Below are 19,232 nucleotides of genomic sequence, written 5' to 3'. Positions count from 1 at the left end.
TTTGCCATTGTATTCTTATCAGTGACGGAGCAGGAAGGGGCTAACATTGCATATGAAGCACTCATTCATTGACATGTTAGTCTGAATATCAGCAAACAGCATACTTGCCAACCTTGAGACCTCCAAATTCGGGAGATGGGGGGTGGGGCGGGGGGTTTGGTGGTAGCGGGGGGTGTATATTGTAGCGTCCCGGAAGAGTTAGTGCTGCAAGGGGTTCTGGGTATTTGTTCTGTTGTGTTACGGTGCGGATGTTCTCCCGAAATGTGTTTGTCATTCTTGTTTGGTGTGGGTTCACAGTGTGGCGCTTATTTGTAACAGTGTTAAAGTTGTTTATACAGCCACCCTCAGTGTGACCTGTATGGCTGTTGATCAAGTATGCATGGCATTCAATTATGTGTGTCAAAGTCACGCTGTTTGTATGGAGGAAAAGCGGACGTGACGACAGGTTGTAGAGGACGCTAAAGGAAGTGCCTTTAAGGCCCGCCCCCAATATTGTTGTCCGGGTGGAAATCGAGAGAAAGGTTGCCCCGGGAGATTTTCGGGAAATTGGGAGGGTTGGCAAGTATGGCAAACAGAGCGCAGTAAATAATACAAACAAAAAGTGATTCAAAATAATTTTGTTTTGGGGTGCACGAGCAGGTGTATCTAATGAAGTGGCTTCCTGCCAGGGGACGTTGAAGTCCAGCGCGCCCCCTGCTGGTCTTCCGGCGGTACAACTGCGCCTTTCGATAAATAAAAAAAAGCCTGATTAAAGAAACAAGTGTCGTGTGAAATGGCACACATGTGCGCGCCGGAAGAGAACTATTCCGCTTTCTATGGATCTCGTCCCGGTCCCAAGTTGAGACGCCGACCGGCGCGCACGCGCGCGCGCGCCAATTACGCAACCCTCCCCTCCCGCCAGTCGGCGCGCTCCCGCGGTAGGATCGCCAGCGTCTGTCCTCGCGTGTGCGCGTGACCTGCATTGACCGGCTGCTCCCTGTAAGGTAAGTCAGCTTTGCCTCCTTTTTTTTTTTTTTTACGTCCTTAAAAGTCCGCACGCTGCTAAGTGCGCTCGGACACTCGCCCCGGGAATGTGACGCCTGCTGGCGAAGGGACGATGCAGGAAGATGGCGCAGGATGGAGGCGACTATCGACGTCTTGACGTGTCGCCGTTTTGACGCGAGTTGGCGCAGTTTTTTTTTCTTTTCTTCCCCGGGCTTGTTTATGAAGAAGAGCGCACTGCGGCACTGCAGTGACGCTCCTGAAGAAGAAGGATGAGGATGATGATGATGATGATGTTTGCAACATCCATGTGAGGATTCCTGCTCATCAGCACTAAGCGATACATCGATTATCGTGATGATTAATCGTATCTACGGGAGACGTTGGCGTTGCACTGAACGTGACTTCATGGCGACGCAGACAGAAAGATGCTGATGAGAGTAAACAAAATGGTGATTTAAATAAACAAAACATTGCAGAGGTGTTGCGAGGGTGTGTCCCCAAAAAGGACAACAAGGGATGGAGGAAGGATGGCGGCAAAACAAAAACGTGCCGATATATCCAAAACAACAACAAATCATTTTCAAAAGTTTTTACTTGTAGTGCCACTTTGTTCCTCACGGGGCAGCAGAACAAAAAACAAAAGTCACTTCCGACCATACTTGCCAACCTTGAGACCTCCGATTTCGGGAGGTGGGGGGTGGGGGCGTGGTCGGGGGCGTGGTTAAGAGGGGAGGAGTATATTGACAGCTAGAATTCACCAAGTCAAGTATTTCATACATACAGGTAAAAGCCAGTAAATTAGAATATTTTGAAAAACTTGATTTATTTCAGTAATTGCATTCAAACGGTGTAACTTGTACATTATATTTATTCATTGCACACATACTGATGCATTCAAATGTTTATTTCATTTAATTTTGATAATTTGAAGTGGCAACAAATGAAAATCCAAAATTCCGTGTATCACAAAATTAGAATATTACTTAAGGCTAATACAAAAAAGGGATTTTTAGAAATGTTGGCCAACTGAAAAGTATGAAAATGAAAAATATGAGCATGTACAATACTCAATACTTGGTTGGAGCTCCTTTTGCCTCAATTACTGCGTTAATGCGGCATGGCATGGAGTCGATGAGTTTCTGGCACTGTTCAGGTGTTATGAGAGCCCAGGTTGCTCTGATAGTGGCCTTCAACTCTTCTGCGTTTTTGGGTCTGGCATTCTGCATCTTCCTTTTCACAATACCCCACAGATTTTCTATGGGGCTAAGGTCAGGGGAGTTGGCGGGCCAATTTAGAACAGAAATACCATGGTCCATAAACCAGGCACGGGTAGATTTTGCGCTGTGTGCAGGCGCCAAGTCCTGTTGGAACTTGAAATCTCCATCTCCATAGAGCAGGTCAGCAGCAGGAAGCATGAAGTGCTCTAAAACTTGCTGGTAGACGGCTGCGTTGACCCTGGATCTCAGGAAACAGAGTGGACCGACACCAGCAGATGACATGGCACCCCAAACCATCACTGATGGTGGAAACTTTACACTAGACTTCAGGCAACGTGGATCCTGTGCCTCTCCTGTCTTCCTCCAGACTCTGGGACCTCGATTTCCAAAGGAAATGCAACATTTGCATGGTTGGGTGATGGTTTGGGGTGCCATGTCATCTGCTGGTGTCGGTCCACTCTGTTCCCTGAGATCCAGGGTCAACGCAGCCGTCTACCAGCAAGTTTTAGAGCACTTCATGCTTCCTGCTGCTGACCTGCTCTATGGAGATGGAGATTTCAAGTTCCAACAGGACTTGGCGCCTGCACACAGCGCAAAATCTACCCGTGCCTGGTTTACGGACCATGGTATTTCTGTTCTAAATTGGCCCGCCAACTCCCCTGACCTTAGCCCCATAGAAAATCTGTGGGGTATTGTGAAAAGGAAGATGCAGAATGCCAGACCCAAAAACGCAGAAGAGTTGAAGGCCACTATCAGAGCAACCTGGGCTCTCATAACACCTGAGCAGTGCCAGAAACTCATCGACTCCATGCCACGCCGCATTAACGCAGTAATTGAGGCAAAAGGAGCTCCAACCAAGTATTGAGTATTGTACATGCTCATATTTTTCATTTTCATACTTTTCAGTTGGCCAACATTTCTAAAAATCCCTTTTTTGTATTAGCCTTAAGTAATATTCTCATTTTGTGACACACGGAATTTTGGATTTTCATTTGTTGCCACTTCAAATCATCAAAATTAAATGAAATAAACATTTGAATGCATCAGTCTGTGTGCAATGAATAAATATAATGTACAAGTTACACCTTTTGAATGCAATTACTGAAATAAATCAAGTTTTTCAAAATATTCTAATTTACTGGCTTTTACCTGTATATATATATATATATATATATATATATATATATATATAGATAGATTTCTACACCCTGAAAATATGTAAACAAACTGTGTTTAGATAATGGATACCTCAAACTTGCATAAATAAATATTAAGGAATATAAAATAACTTGGCTTCTGAGAGTTTCAAAATGTAATGAATAAAATGCTAAAGTTGTTGATAAACAAGCAATTATTTTAATAATTAAATATGGTTATTTTAAATGAATTATTATGATAATTTAAAATCAATTATTTCAAATATGTTTATTTTAATGTATAATTCTATGGCTGGATGTAATAAGGAGTCACGAAAAAATACAAATAAAAATACAATTAATTTTGATGTTTTTAGCAAAATATAGTAAAAATGTATTTAGTTTTTTGTTTTTTTTAAATTAATAAATATATTTATTTTTAGGTAAAATAAACATAATAATACAATTTATCTCTAGTCTGGATGATTTAGTTCTTGTCACCCTGTTGTCCTCCCGTCATGAAAAAAGGCTGTCCTCACTCAGGTCCGCATGGAGCTGGAGGGGGCGTGGCTTCCAGTTCCGCTGAAAATCGGGAGATTTTCGGGAGAATATTTGTCCCGGGAGGTTTTCGGGAGAGGCGCTGAATTTCGGGAGGCCCCCGGAAAATCCGGGAGGGTTGGCAAGTATGCTTCCGACACTACAGTCGTTCCTCGCCACGTCACGGATTAAAACAATAAATAAACATTGTATACATTTGTGGCCTAACTTAGTTTTATGTGTATATGTGTTTTTCAACCACTGTGCCGCGGCGTGGGAGATTATGTCATTTCACCTATTTGGGTTAAAAATATTTTTTGCAAACCAGTACTGTATTTTTCGGACTATAAGTTGCAGTTTTTTTTCATAGTTTGCCCCTTATATATGTTTTTTTCCTTCTTTATTATGCATTTTCGGCAGGTGCGATTTATACTCCGGTGCAATTTATACTCCGAAAAATACGGTAATTATAGTCTGCAAATGATGTGTTGTTGTTGAGTGTCGGTGCTGCCTCGAGCTCGGCAGAGTAACCGTGTAATACTCTTCCATATCAGTAGGTGGCAGCCGGTAGCTAATTGCTACGAAGATAAGGTTGTCCCGATACCAATATTTTGGTACCTTTACCAGTGCCAAAATGTATGAACTGCTTTTTAAAATAAAAAGGGACCACAATAAATTGCCATTATTGGATTTATTTTTAACCGATAATCTTACAATTATTAATTATTAATTATTGCAATAGAAAAATATTTTTTGGCATTAAATAGAGTAAACATAATAAACTTCTCTTTTAATAGTAAGCAAACAGGTTGTAATAATTATATAATTAGGTTGATGACGTATGCAGTATCATTACAGCTGATTTTTGTATAGATTTGTTTACATTCAGGAGTGCTCGCTTGCGGTTAACTATTGTATTTTCCCCGGGCAGGCCTGGGCAATTACTTTGACTAGGGGGGCCAAATTTAGAGACAAAAATGTGTCTGGGGGCCAGTATATCTATTTTTAGAAACACTAATACAAAACCTCACAATAATGTCTGATTGAACGCTAAAAACGTGATGACAGACCGCCTTAAAAAACGGAATGGAATATTACGTTTTTTTTTTACTGAATGAGACACCCAGAATGTACATGAAAATAAAGAATGTGGGATTTACAATATTAACTATGAACGATAAAACACTGAATATTGACAACATATGAACGTCACACCCACTCTCCGTCGACATATTTTACAATCAAGCGAAATGCAACAAAAAAGCAAAATATGAATGCGAAGGGTACAAATAAACCCACCTACAATCTGATATATCACTAAGCTTTAGAACTTTGTTGTGAAAATCTACTTCTGCGTCTGTCCCTGACACCCACATTTCAGGCTGACACTCTGGAAACACTCTGTGGAAACGCTCCTCCACCCACACTGCTTGGTGCCTGCTGTGACTTACATGACCATAGTAACTAGTATATCATGCAAAAGTGCAGATTCCAACCATTGAAATACTTTGTATAGTTCAAGACTTATGGTCATCTGAAAACATGACTGCACATCATAATGGCAGCTACACTTTCCATCTTAAAGATCTGAAAAAAATTATTTGGGAATGTCCAGCGGGTCAGATTGAAAAGCTTAATGGGCCGCATGTGGCCCCAGGGCCTTAATTTGCCAAGGTCTGTAGGGAAGCATGTTTAGCTATTCCTCGTCCTGCAGGGATGATACTTGTAGGAAACTTAGTTTGTCGCCATGGAGGCGAGGATTAGTGATTTAGAAGTAACTAAAACACTGCCGACTGCGGACAGACGTTAGCCGCGAGCTAGCGAGCCATGTTTTTAAAGCACCACTTTCAGAACGGCGCTTTGGTTTTCATAGCTTTACCACTATCTTTTTAAGCCAAAATCTGTTCACTCTACCTCCTCTGCATCCACATTGTGTCTGCTTGAAAGTGCTCTGTGCGTCTGCTTCGACTAACAATGTAACAACAGCGGGAAAAATCTCCGGGGAAAAAAAAAAAAGTGGCGGTGTTTTTCAGAGGCAGTATAGTACCTATTTTAATTCATTAGTACCACTACTTTTTTAGTAGCGTAATCTCTTTCATATATTGATAATTTGCTGACATCACAGTTGAGAAAAACGTCAAATTGTGCAAAGCGCAGAACGGCTCGTTTGGAGGAAGCATGAAGAAATGCAAGATTGTTTCATAAATATCTCCGCCATGCCTCCTTGGTTTTGATTTCACATTGTCAGGACTTACGTAGATCCCAAATACACAACAGGCACCAATAGGTAAGGCACGTTGGTTTTGCATAATCGGTCCCCTTTGAGGTGGCACACAACCAGGTGAAAAAGCTAGTCGACTAATGGCTAGTTCCAATCCTTTTGTTTTCGAACTTCGTCCTTGGTTGTGTGCGTTGACGACTAGGAAGGGGTGTCCCGATTCTCCGTAAAGTTAGGGGAAGGGCTAAGGCTAAATTGTTTTAGTTTAATTTACAGAAAGCTCAGGACCGAGAGCCGGACTGTGCGTATGATGACATCAGTGGGGGGTGTATTTTATAGCGTCCCGGAAGAGTTAGTGCTGCAAAGGGTTCTGGGTATTTGTTCTGTTGTGTTACGGTGCGGATGTTCTCCCGAAATGTGTTTGTCATTCTTGTTTGGTGTGGATTCACAGTGTGGCGTATATTTCTAACAGTGTTAAAGTTGTTTATACGGCCACCCTCAGTGCAACCTGTATCGCTGTTGATGAAGTATGCGTTGCATTCACTTGTGTGTGCGTACAGAAGCCACACATATCTTGTGACAGGGCCGGCACGCTGTTAGAATGGATGAAAAGCGGACGTGACGACAGCTCGTAGAGGACGTTAAAGGCAGTGCCTTTAAGGCACGCCCCCAAGACTGTGGTCTGGGTGGACTACGAGGTATAATGACTGATGAACAACTTTGTTCGATAATGAAGGTTGCCTCAGCTCAAAGCCTGAGCCCCGACATTAATGAACTAGCATCCAAGAAAAGATGGCAGGTATCTGGCTTGGGCACATCAGATTAGATCAGTGTGTTGCAAACTGAGCAGTTTAAAGTCCTTATTCATTGTTATTTTATTTTCTAATTTATTAGCCTATGGAAAAAGTTAATGTTGATATTTACCTCAGAAGGCTGCAAATAGAAAATAGGCATTCAATTTTTATTTCAATTGTATTTGATATGCCATTGATATTTTTTTAATTATTATTATTATTATTTGAAACTTGATTTTGCATGTCACTATAAAGTTATATAAGCCTTGCTTGTTCAATATTCAATGCAAAACCTGTTTGGGTCCCTATTAAAAGGTTTATTTGTTCAACCTTGGCCCGCGGCTTTGTTCAGTTTAAAATTTTGGCCCACTCTGTATTTGAGTTTGACACCCCTGCTCTAAAAGTTCTTCTGAATAACTCTTAAAAAAGACTAGTAAGAAAACCACGCAGCTCACGGAACAAGTATCTGACTTTGGACTTCCTCTCTGAAGTATGATTTCACGTAGCTTATGTGTAGTGATTTCTCGTCAAGTGAGCATGTTGGCTTCTGACTGCGTGGCTTTTGACATGTTGCTGTGCTACTAACAGTCTAAGCCAGAATCTCCGTCAGTTCTAGAAGCCCCCCGACCGCATCTTGACTTCCGCCCGGGCCAGTCGCCATGGGGAAGGAGAAAGTCCACATCAACATCGTCGTGATCGGCCACGTGGACTCGGGGAAGTCCACTACCACGGGCCACCTCATCTACAAGTGCGGCGGCATCGACAAAAGGACCATAGAGAAGTTCGAAAAGGAAGCTGCTGAGGTGAGAACGCGGAATAGAGGTCTTCGGATTCTTTGCTAAAATATCTCACAGTGCATTTCCTGCAGCCATATCGGAGGGCTTTCTTCACCCAGAGTCAGTTTTCTATGGCGCTACACGGAATACTTCTGAACTTTGTAGTGGAAAATAACATTGCATCGGCTTTGATACGATGGAGAAATACTGTGAGTCATTAGATAAGAAGTCTCTTTGTCCTTGTAAGGAGAAAACAGTTATTATTGGGTGTAAGACATACTTGCCAACCCTCCCGGATTTTCCGGGAGACTCCCGAAATTCAGCGCCTCTCCCGAAAACCTCCCGGGACAAATTTTCTCCCGAAATTCAGGCGGAGCTGGAAGCCACGCCCTCTCCAGCTCCATGCGGACCTGAGTGACGTCAGGTGCGCAACACCACGTAAATCGTTGGCCAACCAAAAAGTAACCCCAGTACGCTATAGCCAACATTCACCAGGAGATGGCAACAGACAAACATAGATAACTCTATTACATTATTCCCCTTTTAGAAATGTATAGAAGTTACTCAAAATAAATAAACAACCCAACCAAAAAATACAGCAGCTCAATTAAAAAACTGTACTTAAGCCACATTCTTTTTTTTTTTTTTTAGTACTGAACTCTTAACCCTCATTTGTAAAAAAAAAAAAACATGCTTATTATACAAACAGTATTTGTACACCTTTAACACAGATTTTTATACTGTCTTCAGAGATTCAGTTTTTTTGGTGGTACTCGAAACCTTTCTGGGTACCTGCGAAAGGGTGTTCAGCATGGTTAGAAAAATAGTGACAGAGAATAGAACAAGGATGGACAATTCAACCCTTAACTCAACAATGAGTAGATGAGTGTTATGTGTGTGTATATGTGTAAATAAATGAACACTGAAATTCAAGTATTTCTTTTATATATATATATATATATATATATATATATATATATATATATATATAATAAAATAAATATATATACAGCTAGAATTCACTGAAAGTCAAGTATTTCTTATATATATATATATATATATATATACATATATATATATATATACATATATATATATATATATATATACATATATATATATATATATATACATATATATATATATATATATACACACACACACACACACACACACACAGGTAAAAGCCAGTAAATTAGAATATTTTGAAAAACTTGATTTATTTCAGTAATTGCATTCAAAAGGTGTAACTTGTACATTATATTTATTCATTGCACACAGACTGATGCATTCAAATGTTTATTTAATTTAATTTTGATGATTTGAAGTGGCAACAAATGAAAATCCAAAATTCCGTGTGTCACAAAATTAGAATATTACTTAAGGCTAATACAAAAAAGGGATTTTTAGAAATGTTGGCCAACTGAAAAGTATGAAAATGAAAAATATGAGCATGTGCAATATTCAATACTTGGTTGGAGCTCCTTTTGCCTCAATTACTGCATTAACGCGGCGTGGCATGGAGTCGATGAGTTTCTGGCACTGCTCAGGTGTTATGAGAGCCCAGGTTGCTCTGATAGTGGCCTTCAACTCTTCTGCGTTTTTGGGTCTGGCATTCTGCATCTTCCTTTTCACAATAACCCACAGATTTTCTATGGGGCTGCGTTGACCCTGGATCTCAGGAAACAGAGTGGACCGACACCAGCAGATGACATGGCACCCCAAACCATCACTGATGGTGGAAACTTTACACTAGACTTCAGGCAACGTGGATCCTGTGCCTCTCCTGTCTTCCTCCAGACTCTGGGACCTCGATTTCCAAAGGAAATGCAAAATTTGCATGGTTGGGTGATGGTTTGGGGTGCCATGTCATCTGCTGGTGTCGGTCCACTCTGTTTCCTGAGATCCAGGGTCAACGCAGCCGTCTACCAGCAAGTTTTAGAGCACTTCATGCTTCCTGCTGCTGACCTGCTCTATGGAGATGGAGATTTCAAGTTCCAACAGGACTTGGCGCCTGCACACAGCGCAAAATCTACCCGTGCCTGGTTTACGGACCATGGTATTTCTGTTCTAAATTGGCCCGCCAACTCCCCTGACCTTAGCCCCATAGAAAATCTGTGGGGTATTGTGAAAAGGAAGATGCAGAATGCCAGACCCAAAAACGCAGAAGAGTTGAAGGCCACTATCAGAGCAACCTGGGCTCTCATAACACCTGAGCAGTGCCAGAAACTCATCGACTCCATGCCACGCCGCATTAACGCAGTAATTGAGGCAAAAGGAGCTCCAACCAAGTATTGAGTATTGTACATGCTCATATTTTTCATTTTCATACTTTTCAGTTGGCCAACATTTCTAAAAATCCCTTTTTTGTATTAGCCTTAAGTAATATTCTCATTTTGTGACACACGGAATTTTGGATTTTCATTTGTTGCCACTTCAAATCATCAAAATTAAATGAAATAAACATTTGAATGCATCAGTCTGTGTGCAATGAATAAATATAATGTACAAGTTACACCTTTTGAATGCAATTACTGAAATAAATCAAGTTTTTCAAAATATTCTAATTTACTGGCTTTTACCTGTATATATATATATATATATATATATATATATATATATATATGTATGAAATACTTGACATGGTGAATTCTAGCTGTAAATATACTCCTCCCCTCTTAGCCCCGCCCCCAACCACGCCCCCGCCCCACCCCGACCACGCCCCCCACCCCCACCCCCCACCTCCTGAAATCGGAGGTCTCAAGGTTGGCAAGTACGGTGTAAGGATCCATACTAGATCGTCAAGTCTGAGTGGACTAGAGACCACATCATCGTTAATTTCCGGGATGTTTCATACTCGGACTTGGTGAACTACTATTTTCAACCCAGCCTGTTTTTCACTTTGAAGGACTTTTGAAATTATAAGAGTCTAGAAAGCTGTGACTACTTTGTTTGTGGATGAGTTTGTGACGTTTGTCTTTATCTGTATAAACCCACGGGATGTCGCATTGTCAACTTTAGTCATGCACTCACAGAAATGATCCGACACAAGTTTGACACCCTGGATAATCACAGATAACCAATTTAAAGTCATCTCAGCAGGACTGGGAGAATGATGTTCTCATGTCGCTTCACTTCTGTGTTATGTGGAGGCTACAGGCAACATATGAGAAGTACAGTATCCATTATCAATACCACGACTATCAAAGTGCTTCTACCAAGCACATCGAGTTAATGCAAAAACGCTAAAAGCTAGTACTATCTCTCTCACCTCGGTTGCAGCGGTTGACAATCGCACACGTCGTCGGCATTATGAGTATCACTAGATGAACAATCAGCAACAATGAGAAACGAAGCCTACCAATATGGCCACCGTCAATGCATTGTGGGGAATGTAGAATAATCCGAAGCCCTCTATAGCAGTGGTCCCCAACCTTTTTGTAACTGCGGACCGGTCAACGCTTGAAAATTTGTCCCAAGGACCGCGAGGGTTTGGTATTTATTTTTTTTATTTTTTTTTGGTCATAAAAAAATACAATCATGTGTGCTTACGGACTGTATCCCTGCAGGCTGTATTGATCTATATTGATATATAATGTGGGAACCAGAAATATATATAAAAAAAAAGTTTTTTATTTTTATTTTTTTATTTCTTGTGCGGCCTGGTCCCAATCGATCCATGGCCCGGTGGTTGGGGACCACTGCTCTATAGGACGTGTGACTCTCTTGATATCGGTGATAATCTGGTGCTGCTGTGCCCAAAGACTGATGACATTTTTTACACTAAGCGCTAGGGCTGTGAATCTTTGGGTGTCCCACGATTCGATTCAATATCGATTCTTGGGGCACGATTCGATTTAAAAAACGATATTTTTTTCCCGATTCAAAACGATTCTCTATTCATTCAATACGTAGGATTTCAGCAGGATCTACCCCAGTCTGCTGACATGCAAGCAGAGTAGTAGATTTTTGTAAAAAGCTTTTATAATTGTAAAGGACAATGTTTTATCAACTGATTGCAATAATGTAAATTTGTTTTAACTATTAAATGAACCAAAAATATGACTTATTTTATCTTTGTGAAAATATTGGACACAGTGTGATGTCAAGCTTATGAGATGTGATGCAAGTGTAAGCCACTGTGACACTATTGTTCTTTTTTATTCTTTATAAATGTCTAATGATACTGTCAATGAGGGATTTTTAATCACTGCTATGTTGAAATTGTAACTAATATTGATACTGTTGTTGATAATATTCATTTTTGTTTCACTACTTTTGGTTTGTTCTGTCGTGTTTGTGTCTCCTCTCAATTGCTCTGTTTATTGCAGTGTTGCTGGGTCGGGTTTGGTTTTGGAATTGGATTGCATTGTTATGGTATTGCTGTGTATTTTTTTGTTGCATTGATTAATTTAACACAAAAAAAAAAAAACATTTTAAATTAAAAAAATAAATAAATAGATTTTTTAAAAATGAGAATCGATTCTGAATCGCACAACGAGAGAATCACGATTCGAATTCGAATCGATTTTTTCCCCACACCCCTACTAAGCGCTAAAAGTTTGATCAAGCTAACCCAGACTGTGATCACTCTCAGATGGGGAAAGGCTCGTTTAAGTACGCCTGGGTGCTGGACAAGTTAAAGGCAGAGAGGGAGCGTGGCATCACCATCGACATCTCTCTGTGGAAGTTTGAGACCTCCAAGTATTATGTGACCATCATCGACGCCCCGGGCCACAGGGACTTCATCAAGAACATGATCACCGGGACCTCTCAGGTAGGTAACATGAGGACGAAGCACACCTCTCAAGTACTCCAAATAGTCTGAGCTTTTTCATCATCTTTGTCTTTAGGCCGACTGCGCCGTGCTCATTGTGGCCGCCGGCGTCGGGGAATTTGAGGCCGGTATTTCCAAGAATGGGCAGACCCGTGAGCACGCCCTGCTGGCCTACACTCTGGGTGTCAAGCAGCTCATTGTGGGCATCAACAAGATGGACTCCACCGAGCCAAACTACAGCCAGAAGCGCTACGAGGAAATTGTGAAGGAAGTTAGCACTTACATCAAGAAGATCGGCTACAACCCAGACACCGTTCCATTCGTGCCCATTTCTGGATGGAACGGCGACAACATGCTGGACGCCAGCCCTAATGTAACAAACAGCCTTCACTTCGACGGATCTCCACAAATGTGCGGCGTTCCCTCTGTTGAATATGTCAATTGCTCTTTTTTGTTGTAGATGCAATGGTTTAAGGGGTGGAAGATCAACAGGAAGGATGGCAATGCATCGGGGACCACACTGCTGGAAGCTTTGGACGCCATTCAACCACCCACCCGTCCAACAGACAAACCTCTCCGTCTGCCTCTTCAGGATGTCTACAAGATCGGAGGCATGTCAACTTGAAGCATTCCAAGGCCTAGGGACTTAATCAATAAAATCAATCAAGTATCGGATTTAAACTCTAAGCTTTTAGTGGATCTTACGAAGTTCTAAACCCTAAGCTTTTAGTGGATCTTACAAAAAATACCTTATGGCAGGGGTGCCCAAACATTTTCCAGAGGGCCAAACACTGTCAAATCAAAGGATGCGGGGGCCAATTTGGTAGTTTTCACTTTCAAAACCAGTACAATAGGGCTCGAAAGGCCACGTGATTTTGCAATGCATTTAGCTTTGTTTACAATATGAAAGTGAGCAACAAAGTGGATTAAAATTCGTCGTACAGAATAAAAAAAACAATGGACCGTACCGAGGAAAACTGTACCCTATTCCAAAGGCTTGCTAGCTGGACAAAATAAAGAAAAATGGGGGACTTGACTCATATGAGCTATTAGTACAACCGATGGATGAGATTGGAATAAAAAAATTAAAAAAACAATGCCAAACTTTGCTTTATTTCGTCAACAGAGTCAGTTTTAATACCAACAAAGGATTTCAGAATGCAAAGTCTGTTAAGGCATATTGTCCTCTGTTCAAATTGTGCGTAATCTACGGTTTTCCTCACAAGTCCGAGATGCGTGAGGTCCCTCGACCATGTTTCATAAGCAGGATTCCCCGAAAAAACTAGCCCACTGTTACTTTTAAATACCTTGATCACTGTGCTACCTCTCCGAAAATAATGAAGTGAAGTGAATTATATTTATATAGCGCTTTTCTCAAGTGACTCAAATATCTAAGTTACATTTTTAAACCAGTGTGGGTGGCACTGGGAGCAGGTGGGTAAAGTGTCTTGCTCAAGGACACAACGGCAGTGACTAGGATGGCGGAAGTGGGGATTGAACCTGCAACCCTGAAGTTGCTGGCACGGCCGCTCTACCAACCGAGCTATACCGCCCCTATAATAATACCTATTTATTTTGTGCTTACCCAAGACTAAAAGTAAACAGACATGTTTTTTTCCAAATTACTGTATGTTGTCGCCCGCTTGGCTAACACTAGCATCCTACTAAATGCTACGTGTGAAACAGAATTTCCCTGAACTTCCTTCGGCTTTGCGTTCACGCTGGAAATGAAAAAACATTTCACTAAATCCTTTTTTAATCTGAAGCGATCATGACCACGATTGTGGCACTTAATGATGCAGCAACATGGACCCCGACTTAAACAAGTTGAAACACTTATTCGGGTGTTACCATTTAGTGGTCAATTGTACGGAATTTGTACTGTACTGTGCAATCTACTAATACAACTTTCAATCAATCAATCAAAGCATGTTCGCGCCATGTTTTGAACTTGTTAAAGAAAAAAACTAACTAAACTTAAGCACAGAGTCTTGCATTCGGCCATGTAAATAAGCCATTCAGAGTCTAGCAAAACTCACAATGCAATATGTTTCCACATCACACTTTCAAGCCCTAAAGATTGTTTTCAAAGAACTAGAAAATGCAATTTCGGTAACTATTTTGTGTGAATGCTGAAGAGCCAAAGCCGAACTGAAATGCTAACAGAGTGCTAACTGAGCTAAAAAAGCTACCATGCTAAAATGTTGGTAGTTAGCCTTGATAAATACCAAAATATACGAATGAGGTGTACACCTGCTAAATAAAAAAAAAGATAGCATGATAATGTTAGAATGCTAACGCCCTGAGATCGGTAGGTTGTGAGTTCTTTAACTTTAACTTTAACAAATGTGGCGCGGGCTGTTAAAGGGGAACATTATCACAAGTTCAGAATGGTTAAAACCATTAAAAATCAGTTCTCAGTGGCTTATTATATTTTTCGAAGTTTTTTTCCAAATTTTACCCATCACGCAATATCCCTAAAAAAAGCTTCAAAGTGCCTGATTTTAACCACCCGTCCATTTTCCTGTGACGTCACATAGTGAAGCCAACACAAACAAACATGGCGGAAAGAACAGCAAGCTATAGCGACATTAGCTCGGATTCAGACTCGGATTTCAGCGGCTTAAGCGATTCAACAGATTACGCATGTATTGAAACGGATGGTTGTAGTGTTGAGGCAGGTTGCGAAAACGAAATTGAAGAAGAAACTGAAGCTATTGCGCCATATCGGTTTGAACCGTATGCAAGCGAAACCGACGAAAACGACACGACAGCCAGCGACACGGGAGAAAGCGAGGACGAATTCGGCGATCGCCTTCCAACCAACGATTGGTATGTGTTTGTTTGGCATTAAAGGAAACTAACAAATATGAACTAGGTTTACAGCATATGAAATACATTTGGCAACAACATGCACTTTGAGAGTGCAGACAGCCCAATTTTCATCAATTAATATATTCTGGAGACATACCCTCATCCGCTCTCTTTTCCTGAAAGCTGATCTGTCCAGTTTTGGAGTTGATGTCAGCAGGCCAGGGAAGCTAGGGTCGATAGGGGGTTTAGCTCGCTCGTCTGCGGGAACAAACTGCCGCCATTGCTTGCCGTGCTAGCGAGGTCCTTTGTCCCTGAATTGCTCACACACTCCGGCAGATTCAATGGGGGTCTGGCGGCAGATTTCTTTGACTTTATCGTTGGAAATGCATCTGCTTTGAGTGTCGCAGGATATCCACACATTCTTGCCATCTCTGTCGTAGCATAGCTTTCGTCGGTAAAGTGTGCGGAACAAACGTCCAATTTCTTGCCACTTTCGCACCTTTGGGCCACTGGTGCAACTTGAATCCGTCCCTGTTCGTGTTGTTACACCCTCCGACAACACACCGACGAGGCATGATGTCTCTAAGGTACGGAAAACAGTCGAAAAAAACGGAAAATAACAGAGCTGATTTGACTCGGTGTTTGAGAAAATGGCGGATTGCTTCCCGATGTGACGCCACGTTGTGACGTCATCGCTCCGAGAGTGAATATTAGAAAGGCGTTTAATTCGCCAATATTCACCCATTTAGAGTTCGGAAATCGGTTAAAAAAATATATGGTCTTTTTTCTGCAACATCAAGGTATATATTGACGCTTACATAGGTCTGGTGATAATGTTCCCCTTTAAAAAAAATATCTCTGGGCCGCAAATGTCCCCCTGCGCCGCACTTTGGACATCCCTGCCTTATGGTGTTAAATGCAGTATTGATCAGAACCTTGTAAACATTCTAGAGTTTCTTTTAGGATCCATAACGTGGCCACCTAACCTAATATAGCCACCAGCATTGAAAATGACCTGATTTTTGGTTAACATGGTGGTTTTCCATTGCTTCTTCTAGGAGTACAACAGTTTAAAAATCGTAATAAAATCCTAAATCTGGACTGAACTATTTTTGACCCAGCGCTGTCTATGCTCAGGTATTGGAACCGTGCCTGTCGGCCGCGTGGAAACAGGCATCCTTAAGCCTGGCATGGTGGTGACCTTCGCCCCGGTCAACATAACAACCGAGGTGAAGTCAGTGGAGATGCACCACGAGGCGCTGTCCGAGGCCCTACCCGGCGACAATGTGGGCTTCAACGTCAAAAACGTGTCCGTCAAGGACATCCGCCGAGGAAACGTGGCTGGTGACAGCAAGAATGATCCGCCGCAGGAAGCTGCCAGCTTCACTGCTCAGGTACCCGAAGAGTTTCTTCAGCAACTCTGGTATTACACGCATTGGGCTCCTGAAAGTTTTCAGTTTGGAATGACCGAAAAGAACGGGGTCAAAGACAAATCCCAACATGCCAACGGTCTGTCGTGTTTGCAGGTTATCATCCTGAACCACCCCGGCCAGATCAGTGCCGGCTATGCTCCTGTGTTGGACTGTCACACGGCTCACATCGCCTGCAAGTTCGCCGAGCTCAAGGAGAAGATCGACCGCCGCTCCGGCAAGAAACTGGAAGACAACCCCAAATCCCTGAAGTCCGGAGATGCTGCAATTGTAGACATGACTCCCGGCAAGCCCATGTGTGTCGAGAGCTTCTCTGAGTATCCTCCACTGGGTAAGTCCAAGGAAAACGGAATTTAGGTATTTTGACACCAGACTCCCTCCACCTCACAGAAATGTGGAGTTAGTCTCCTCGTTGCAGTCATTCCACTCCTCTGAGAAGACTCTTCGAGAGGGCCTGCAGGCTCGCCATCTTTGTTCTTGTTCGTCTCAAAGATATTTGGTGTGGAAGAACTTCAGCCATGACTCAAAAGAAGGCCTTTGCTCTTTTTACTGGGAATATTCATGCTGCAACAGAAAAGACCTTCCCTTTTAGTTGTTTGTAGAACTGGTTGCTCGTTAGTCTTTCATTGGATTGTTAAGATTTCTTGAAGTTTTTGCTGATTCAAAGACGTTTAGGCCACGAAGATCCAATCATAGACAAGGGCCGAGAAGTTCTTGCTGAACCCATGATTGATCCAACTGAAGTGTTCTACAAAACTTTGGTCCTTATTTAGTATCGTCTTGGCACTTGTCAATGTTTGGGTGGCATTATTCCACTGAATAATGACGTCCCATTGGGGTTGTGAGTTTTTCCTTGCCCTTATGTGGGCTCTGTACCGCGGATGTCGTTGTGGCTTGTGCAGCCCTTTAAGACACTTGTGATTTAGGGCTATATAAATAAACATTGATTGATTGATTGATTGAGTTTAAAATCAAACAATCGTCCTGTAACAATTTTTTCACTTCCGATAAAATGCTGATACTGGAGCCTTGTGTATTGGCTGATACTAATATTGATCCGACACGATTAAAGCACAAATCATACATACATTATTTTGTGGAATGTTAGAAAAGGTTTGTTCAAGTAAAGTGACTCAAACAAAGAACAATGGTAGGTATGAAAAACAACCTATTAATTATCAACTGTCTGAATGGACATATGCTGTCTTTCATTAAGTTGAAGTGGAGTGGCATTTTTTTCTATTGCTGCAACAGGTGGTAACAATAATTCATGACGTTAAGCCCCATGATGCAAACACGTTTGTTACCTGATACTTCCTAATACGCTTCTGCCTTGGAGATTATCTGTAAACAATATAAGACTGTTATTAATTATGGGATATTAAAATGCCCTGTTTTGCACTGCAATACTGCTCAAGTGAGGACACTTATTATGAATGTCTAGCTTGTGTGCTTAGCTGCTAGCTCCTCATAGCCTTTAGCTTACCATGTTTAGCTTGGAAAGACCAAACTTGTGTTTATTGCAGGACATTTCCATGTTAACTGGCTGTCCAGCTTTGCACAAATGAACACGCGGCAGGATTTCTTGTATCGGTGCGCTTATGTCAGAGATTTTACATGCATGCTGATATGATCCAATACTTTTTGCTGATATTAGATATCAATTTCGGGACACCCCTAATTGAATGCTTTTGCTTTGCAGGTCGTTTTGCAGTGCGTGACATGCGGCAGACTGTGGCTGTGGGCGTCATCAAGGGTGTGGAAAAGAAGGCCTCCACCACTGGGAAAATCACCAAATCTGCCCAGAAGGCTCAGAGGAACAAATGAATGTTGTGCTACGCTGCCGAGCCCAGGGTCTCCCAGGGCAGGATATCAGTCATCCGACTCCATCCTACAATTGGCTGCTTCAACTTAATAATCAAAGACTGGTTAATCATCACAATGCATCGCAAATCCATCCGAAGAAAAGAAAAACAGTAAGACCCTATTGTAGTTGGATTACCATGATATATAATGTAATATCACATAGTTTTAAGTGTGCACTGTTCATTTGATTCATGGCAATACCATTCTGTGATAGTGTACAACTTGAGGTATTACCATCTATCGCCTCTCTATATCCCTCCACTACAGGTACTAGTGTGTTTACATGGTGAACGTTGTCTTTACTAGTGTCTGTTTTCTGTTTTTACAGCGCGCGTCGTACAAGCCGGGATTAGCGGTTAAAGACTACTGTATGTTCTTCTGAGTATTTAGTAGATGAGTATAACTTCATGTTTTCTTGTGGTTCAGCTTTAAAAAAAAAAAAGTATTTCAAACTAAATGTGTCCTTCCCAAGGGCCTCCTAATAGGCCACCTAATTCTTAAAGCACTTTAATTGGCACTTTGCTAACTTTGCACTTGCTATGGAGATATTAAAACATGAATAAGCTATCGCACCTTATTGTAGAATGGCACAAGCCGATTTGCAACATTAAACACGTTCCACTCAACAAGTTGAGCTGTTTTCTTTTGTGTTACTGTGTCTACAGTATGTACATACCAAGTGA

General features: G+C 41.6%; 1 protein-coding gene across 3 annotated transcripts; it reads left to right on the top strand.

Annotated features, from left to right (window-relative positions):
- Window positions 1–791: 791 nt before the first annotated feature.
- LOC133610135 (elongation factor 1-alpha 1) lies at window positions 792–19,231 on the top strand. Of its 3 annotated transcripts, none has more exons than XM_061966218.2 (8): window positions 792–983; window positions 7,497–7,689; window positions 12,260–12,439; window positions 12,516–12,812; window positions 12,900–13,050; window positions 16,391–16,647; window positions 16,780–17,014; window positions 18,386–19,230. In XM_061966218.2, the coding sequence occupies exons 2-8, from the start codon at window positions 7,546–7,548 to the stop codon at window positions 18,508–18,510; spliced, it is 1,389 nt and encodes a 462-aa protein (XP_061822202.1). In that variant the 5' UTR covers window positions 792–983; window positions 7,497–7,545; the 3' UTR covers window positions 18,511–19,230. The 3 variants fall into 3 exon arrangements, with proteins under 3 accessions (XP_061822202.1, XP_061822214.1, XP_061822211.1); XM_061966230.2 differs by lacking the exon at window positions 792–983 and adding an exon at window positions 1,116–1,291 and having other exon boundaries at window positions 18,386–19,231; XM_061966227.2 differs by lacking the exon at window positions 792–983 and adding an exon at window positions 3,879–4,020 and having other exon boundaries at window positions 18,386–19,231.
- The last annotated feature ends 1 nt before the right edge of the window (window position 19,232 follows it).

The sequence above is a fragment of the Nerophis lumbriciformis genome, linkage group LG02, assembly GCF_033978685.3.
Source record: "Nerophis lumbriciformis linkage group LG02, RoL_Nlum_v2.1, whole genome shotgun sequence".
NCBI classification, from domain to species: Eukaryota; Metazoa; Chordata; class Actinopteri; order Syngnathiformes; family Syngnathidae; genus Nerophis; species Nerophis lumbriciformis.
The sequence above is the reverse complement of the archived record's forward strand: the minus strand, read 5'-3'. Positions and strand labels throughout refer to the sequence as shown.

Bases quoted from the DNA above. Each gene is read 5' to 3' on its own strand.
- LOC133610135 (XM_061966230.2), top strand. From the start codon at position 7,546: ATGGGGAAGGAGAAAGTCCACATCAACATCGTCGTGATCGGCCACGTG. The intron at 12,440-12,515 runs GTAGGTAACATG...CTTTGTCTTTAG, and splicing joins TGATCACCGGGACCTCTCAG to GCCGACTGCGCCGTGCTCAT. The intron at 17,015-18,385 runs GTAAGTCCAAGG...TTTGCTTTGCAG, and splicing joins CTCTGAGTATCCTCCACTGG to GTCGTTTTGCAGTGCGTGAC.